This window comes from Papaver somniferum, chromosome 1, assembly GCF_003573695.1.
Source record: "Papaver somniferum cultivar HN1 chromosome 1, ASM357369v1, whole genome shotgun sequence".
Lineage (NCBI taxonomy): Eukaryota > Viridiplantae > Streptophyta > Magnoliopsida > Ranunculales > Papaveraceae > Papaver > Papaver somniferum.
Window position 1 is genome coordinate 119497512 of NC_039358.1, and position 7827 is coordinate 119505338.

Below are 7827 nucleotides of genomic sequence, written 5' to 3' on the forward strand. Positions count from 1 at the left end.
CACCCTAAAGGTCTCAAACTACAGTTGAAGTAGTTGATAGCAAGGGGGAAAAAATTCAGTCCAAGTGGTTTGGTACACGCAAAAAAGTATTTGAAATTCACGAATACAATACAATTCGATGGTGCAGTTTTGCATTGATCCTTTTCAGAGGTTTTAACGTAAGAACCTTTCTCGAATGAAAAAAGTTGTGTTACAACCATCTCATTATTTTGGTATACAACGTCATACATTATTCACCCAAATCTTTAGCTCACAAAGTTTACCAATATGATAAATATGTTTACTTAATTACGAGCATCCACTTCCAAACTAGTTGTGCTCGCCTTGATGCCATCTCTTTTTTTGGAGATTTTCACATGGAAGCCGTCTCCGAATGACAAAGATGGGGTACGAAATGCATTCCCTCCCTTAATTTTTGTCCACCTGAGGAAAAAGTAGCGAGAAAATAAATTAAAAAGATGGCTTATTTGAAAACTTAAGCAATACGTTTCAGATTATGGAGTATATTTGTTACGTGAACTTAGTGACCAAGACATGTAGAAATATGCCCATCAACGTCTTGCTGAACTCTGCTCCAACGCAATTCCTCATCCCGGACCCGAATGAAATGAAGTTTTTGGATGACATATTTGCACTAGGATCCTGTGTGTAAAGAAACCAAGAATCAGCGAACTATCCTAAGAACAAAGTAATGAATAATAAGCCCGGAGCAAAGTGTAAACCTCGTTCTAACATCAAAAAATGTGGATAGCTATTTTATGTTTCTTGATCGATATAAATATAGCAATAAAGAAATTTTACGTAAAAATACGTTGTACGTAGGGGTGAGCAACGGACGGACGGATGCGGATTAGGGGTCACCCGCAACCAAACCGTCAAAGTTGCGGATTTGGAAAATTGAACCGTGACCGGCCCAATCATCCGCGGATTTGTCCTCTGCGGATCAACGGATTTTGCGGGCCGGTTGCGGATTAACCGCGGATTTAATCACAAAAATCATCTAAGCAGCTAAGCAGCATAAGTCACTAGGCAAGCGAATCCTCCAAAAGTTTCCCTATCAGCCATCTAAGCAGCATAAGTCACTAGGCATGCGAAATCCGTAACTAGATGCCGACTGGAAGGGGGAAAATGCTATGTATCAAGAGGTATCAGCAAGCCTAAGACTGATTAAACCACAACGAACAATCCAATTTCAGAAATATGCGTAGTTTGATTAAATACAGGCAATAAATGATCTTAGCATTCATCTGCAAAGAAAACTAGTAACGGTTACAAAACCACATACCCTAAAATCAACCGGATAGGGAGCATGCTGAAGCGGCATTGGCATTTGACTGTACATTCCTCCTCCTCTTCCTCTTCCTCCAACTCCTAGTTCATTGTTAGGATTCCAATGTCTGCCTTGCACTCCAGCAGCCATTGCTCTCTCAGCTGCATCCATATTACCAGCAAAGTGTGTCAATTGTGATAACGCCTCAACAGCAGCGGCAGCAGCAGGTTTCAAACCTGGAGAATCAGAAGATGTTGATGGGTTATCAAGTGGTTGAGTGTAAGGAGGATAATAAGCAATTTGGCTAGCCACTGCTGCTGCTGCTTCTGAGGAAACTCATGGTGGTTGGATAGGAGGAGTATTGTCTATCTGAGAATATGATTGGTGATGATGATGGTAAGCATTTGAATAATCATTAAAAAAGAATCAATCCTCAACTACAATTTCAAGCTATTCGTCAACTTCAAACTCTAATTCAGGCTAAACCCATCCCTAACCATCATTCTATGACATCAATTCCATCTTCGAATTCTTCTTTGAACTTCTTATGAAACCCTAATTCTTAATTTAGGGAAGAACGAAAACCTTAACTCTTTGATTCTTCAATTCATCTTCAGAACATCTTCATATCACTAAATTAATAAACACCACTTCCTTCAAAAACTACCAGAAACTCACAAACAACATTAATTCTACTCGAACTCTAAATTCAGAAAACCCAATTTCTCTGTGGACTTCAATTTCTTAAAGATACCAATATTTAAACTGCATGCAATCATCTCTACCCTAAACGAAAGCAAACCCGTCAAATCCTTAATCAAATTAAATTCATCTCAATCAAAATCCAAAACCGATTATGAAACCCTAATTCATCTTACCGATTATCTTCTTCCATAACTCGGATTAACACCTAGAGACGACACCTACTTCTTCAATTCATCACGTTATCAAGTAGTCTATGAATCACTCTTCCACTTAACTCAATCCTATGATTGAATTCGACACAGAGAAAAAGAAGAAGAAAAATAGAAGGAAAGAAATGAGAAGAAAAAGAAGAATGAAAAGAAGAAAAAGAAGAAATTAGAAAGACGATGAGGTCTATTCTGTCCGCAAACTTCCCATATTATCCTAAATACTTTACTAAATTCCCTAATTGTCCTACGGTGCGGGTAATCCGCGGTTATCAAATCCCAACCGCAACCGTAACCGCACCGCGTGCGGATTTGAGAATGCACCCGTGTCCGGTCCATAACTCTTGCGGATTGGTTTTCACCCGCAATTTTGCGGACGGATACGGATGAAATCCGCGGTTACGGTTTTTCTGCTCAGCCCTAGTTGTACGCAACCTTTGTACAAGATAAGCCCAACAGTCAATTGTCTGAACACTCCTTAAGAACCCTGATTTTGGGCATACCAAAATCTTATAAGGCATACCTAATAAAGACAAAAAAGGATGTGAAATAACAAAATCAGAAGCTCCCTTAACCAATTTTTTTAATGGCAAATATGCCCTTTTAGGATTAGTGTTAATACAAATGATTAGTTAAAATAATTCTGATTAGTGATTAGTTTTAAGATTATTTAGTTATAATTTTGTGTAGATGAAATTTTTTGAGTAAGAAAAAAAAAGTTAGATTTTTTTGGAGAAGGAACGGTCATTTTTTCTCCAAACCCAATCTCCTTAATATATCAGCCGAACCCACCTGGATATTGACAACTAATAAACAGTTCGGCAAGCTGAAAGTGTTATTATTATGAGCCGAATCAACTAGTTCGGCTTGTTTAAAAATGTCATAATGAGCCGAACCTGATCCTGTGTGATATGGAAGAAAAATTATGTTAGGTTCGGCTTATATTGAGAAAATCGTAAGCGTCGAACCTTTTGGTAGTACATGGTTCGGCTATTTACACAAGTATTATATAAGCCGAACCTGATCATTTATATTCCTGATAATTATTGGGGTAAGAATTTTGTATTGGTTCGGCACATAATATGAATATCGCAATAGCCGAACCTCGTAAATGTGCTAGGTTCGGCACATATTATGATTATCGAATACGCCGAACCCCTATGCATCTCTATTTATGACTAGGTTCGGCTTGAAATTTCATGATATTTCATGCCGAAGTGTTCATATACACTTACAGGAAGCTTTTGTGAAGAACAATTCGGCTAAAAACGCAACTCAATTTTGAGGCGAACCCAACACTGTAACCGTCATTTAATCAATGAAAAACAACAAATAGGAGATTGGGTTTGCAAAACTTACTTTCTTATCCTCATTTCCGGAGTTGGAGATGCAGTTGGTTCAATTTCAGTTTCTACACCTTCATCTTCAATTGGTTCTTCTTCTTCAATTGATGGATTAGAAGACGATTTGGTTTGCCTAGTCCCAGCTTTTCTTGGTACGAGTCATTATGTAGTTGAGTTTAATCGACGATCAAATTTTTACGAATCGACAATTAATCACGATGATGAAATATTTTTTTCCCGAGAGGGGAAGAATTCGGCTAGAGGAGGAAGAAGAAACGATGTTAAAGGAAACTGATTTTGATTTTTTAGAAAACTGATTTTAGATTTTTGTATTAAGGGCATATAGGTAATTGAACTACCCATAGATTACCCCTTATAAGGTCATCCAAGATGGAACTATTGCTTTGTATGCTTAGAAAGATATGCCCAAAATCAGGGTTCCTCGTTAACTATTTGATATCCTAAGTTACAAAGCCCACATAAAAGCTCACGATGGAATACCCACACAAAAACCCAAAGCGGATGAAAACTCAGAATCTGATTTAGTTTCTTGATGATCAATACTCAGAATGTGATATAGCTTCTTGATGATCAGCTTTGCATTAAACTTTGTGTACTCCCTATTGCCTCTTTTATGACACTAATGTGTTGTCCGGTAATTATTATTATAATGGATTGTAACTCCATAATCAGTTATCCAACCTATAATTCATTGTACGGGTGTTTGTTAAAATTTATAATAGCTGATAATTTTAATCATAATCGGAAAAACTCATTATAATCATAAATTTAAAAAAAAATGTTTTTAAAAATTAACATAATCAATTATTTATTTAATAAAATTGAATGAGATTTTTTCTTTTTATTTTCTCTAAACTGTCAAGAAAGAGACACAAAATGATTCTACATTTGGGGATACCCCATAAATTAGGATTTTTTTTTTCTTTTTTTTTTTCCTGCAGTCGACACTGTAAAGCCATGCCATAAATAAATAATCATAAATTTTACCAAACAAAGCCTAAGGGTGCTGGAGCCTTGACAATGTATCATGTATTTCATGCCAGAACAAAGTTCACTAAAGCCCACTATCACTTACAGTCAGAGGCCTTCTAGAGGATTACCTATCGATTCTCTCCGGTTTAAGGCACACATTGATCCAGTTTTATATTACCCCTGACTCAATATGGCAAGGGGTATTTTAAAAGTACATTGATGATTTATGATATGGACCGAGAAACCAAACTCCACCGAAACCATTGGAAACCAATAGGAACGATAACTAGCCGCTTATTAGCCCCGCGAGAAGGGGCATGACCCCGTAACTAAATTTGTGTTTATTGGTTTAGGTGGAGTTCAATGTTCTCGGACGGTTTAGAATCGACTTGTCTAGGGATGTACCAATTAGTGGATCTGCCTCTCCACCACAGGATTGGTAGGCTGGGTTTTTAAAATCACTAGTAAGACCCTAAATATCTTAATCTAATGGTGGAGAAAATTGGTACATCAATTTGGTTCATTTTTAGCGTTTTCCCGTTTAGAACTCCTGTTAAAAATAAGGTCACATTTTCTCAGTCTGGTGTATTGTAATTGTATTATTATGCACACTTATAGTAGGGTCAGTCGGTATGAACCGTTGGGGTTTTGCCTTTTCTGTTATCTACCTAGGCCATGTCCCAACGGACCCTGCCTATATAAATGTCGTCCTAATCATGTGCTTATAGTATCAAAAATCAATGTTTGACTTGGTACCCATATAAATACATTATACATGTGGGTATCGATGTACTTACGTTCCATCTTGCTGGATTGAAGGAAAATGGATATTTATATTTGTCCGGATTCATATGAATAGCTGAAGTAACAACCATAATCGTCCACCCTTTTGGAATTCCATATCCTGCACGTAAGAAACCGAGTGCAATCCTATAAGTCAATCACTCATTCACATAATCCCAACTTTACGGAAACAGTATATAATTCCGTATATACTGCAGTTACACAAGTGTGTCATAATTGATGCATGTGTACCATTAATATCGATATCTTTGATTGCTTTTCTTAGTATCCCGGGTGCAATACTCGACATCCTTAATGTTTCAGTAATAACCTGAACCCAAAATTATCTTTTGGTTATCGACGCAAAAACAAAAATAAAAGTAAAACATATAACGTGAATAAAGGGTTACGAGCACCTGTGACATATAAAGTCATGGATTTCAACTCTTTCCATGTGAGTGGAGAATCAACATTTTCCCTGTCTTTCAGAATTGCTTCTTGCTCTTCCTGATCATCCAAGACAGAAAATATATGAGTAAATAAGTAGTTAAACCAAACTGATTTAAGCTACTAATTAGACTTGGTTCAAGCAGCTCATAAGTACACCAGTGTTGCTAATCATTAATGCAAATAACTAAATATAGTACTTAGAAATGTCATTGCCAAATATAGTACTTACCAATAGTTCTTTCACTACCAAAGGGTGGTCTGTCAGAAATGTCATTGCCAAAGTCACAATGGCTGAAATTGTTGCGAAACTAGCAAGAAGAAGCCCAAATATCACGTAAATAACGAAATCATCTGTTAGGAAATTCTCTTTTTTCATGTCTTCCAGGACTTGATCAAGAAAATCCCCACGTTGGGGAACCTCAGGCGAATTACGTCTTTTGTGTAGGATATCCTTCATCAGTTTCATCGCCTTCTTTTGGTTCTAATAAGAAAATAAATTCATTACAGTGACCAGCCAAAAAAAGAAAGATAGTACTATTTTGCTGAATATTATACCATAATTAGCATGCCGACGAAAATGAAAATTTTCATTTAATGACGGGGCCAAATCAGATTATATTAATACGTACCTGCATGCATCTGTGAAAAGCAGTACCAGGGATGTTAACTGGAAAGGTCATAAGACCTTGAAAGAAGCTCGCGAACATCTCACTGAGATTCTCTGTAGATTTCGTTGAGTCATAATCGAAGAGATGCTTTGAAGTTAAATCGAAGATCATCTGTAGCGCAAATTCAAACAAATCAGCTAATGGAGAATAGATGTTTCATATATATTGCTTAGGTTTTCGGTATATTCGAGCCAAAACCATGCATTGACATTGGGTGCTGAAATGTTAAGCACTTCTACATATATATATATATATATATATTAGTTTATACTTACACTTGTAATGGATGATTTGAGTTCAATAGAAGGTTGATTGGACCATGATTCCAATGCTTGGTTAGACATCCTTTCAATTTTAGGGAGAAGTCTTTCCTTCAAAGCTTCAGTACCAAAATGATTCAAGGCGGCATTTCTGAAGTACTTGTGAATTTGAGCATCAGTTGCATATTCAAGGCCTCCACCAAAAATGGCAGAGAAAGAATCCATGTACCATAACTCCACTGACTTTCTCTCTTGTTGGAATATAAAGTAGTTAAAATCTGGATCCGATGATACTACGATAGGGTGACCTGCCAAACTAGTCCGGAACATTGTCCCGTACCTACAAAATTCAATGAATTCTGCTTAGACCATCTGTCCATCTCCGCAAATCATATCAACAACAGGTATTGCGAGTTTAAGGAATTTGTTACTATATATGCATGTGTAGGTTGACATTACTGTTACCTGGCGAATCTCTTCCTGAAGAAGTATGGTACGTCCAAGGAATTGTTGGAAGCAAAGAACTGAATCGTTTGGCCGATGAGAGGGAAACCCATTGAACCCGGTGGGAGTATTCCATTGCATTTTGGATTTCTCCATCTGTACACATAATGAGTAAAAGCAACTATAATCAAAGATATGAAACACAATATAACAGAACCCCACATTTTTGTGATGCAACTTCAGTTCCAAATTTCCAATCAAGATAAGAGTTAAGTGTGTGAGGAGTTACCTAGGTAGACGTATATACTTGTCTATATATAGTATTCCCTCCGCCCCAAATTAGATGAGCCAGTTTGTCCCATAAATAGATGAGCTATCTCTCTAATCAAGGAGATATTTCTAAAACTATTCTTATAATTGATTATCGTTACTATAAAACTATGTATAATCTAATAGTCATGTTTTTATTCGTTACGTAGGTGATTTAAAATGTTTTTTAACGGTATAAAGTTTAAGAGTGGTACAGTTTAAGAGATAAATTATTTTTAAATTTACTAATTATTATCCATAAGGATATAATTATAAAAATTATTTAAACATCCTCCACTTTCCTCCTTACCTTAAAAATTGTGTAGAGTACAACTAACTCATCTAACTAACTCATCTAATTTGAAACGGAGGAAGTATTATCTTCGGCGACAATTT

The 7827-nt window shown here is 36.5% G+C and overlaps 1 protein-coding gene across 1 annotated transcript; it reads right to left on the bottom strand.

The window, feature by feature from the left end:
- Positions 1-284: 284 nt before the first annotated feature.
- Positions 285-7346, bottom strand: LOC113349902 (cytochrome P450 87A3-like). The gene is made up of 10 exons (XM_026593940.1): positions 7144-7346; positions 6694-7018; positions 6380-6529; positions 5980-6231; positions 5688-5807; positions 5553-5631; positions 5311-5421; positions 1286-1506; positions 515-642; positions 285-423 (listed from the first exon to the last, which is right to left on the bottom strand). Exons 1-10 carry the CDS (start codon positions 7344-7346, stop codon positions 285-287), a joined length of 1728 nt encoding a protein of 575 aa, XP_026449725.1.
- Between the last annotated feature and the right edge of the window lie 481 nt (positions 7347-7827).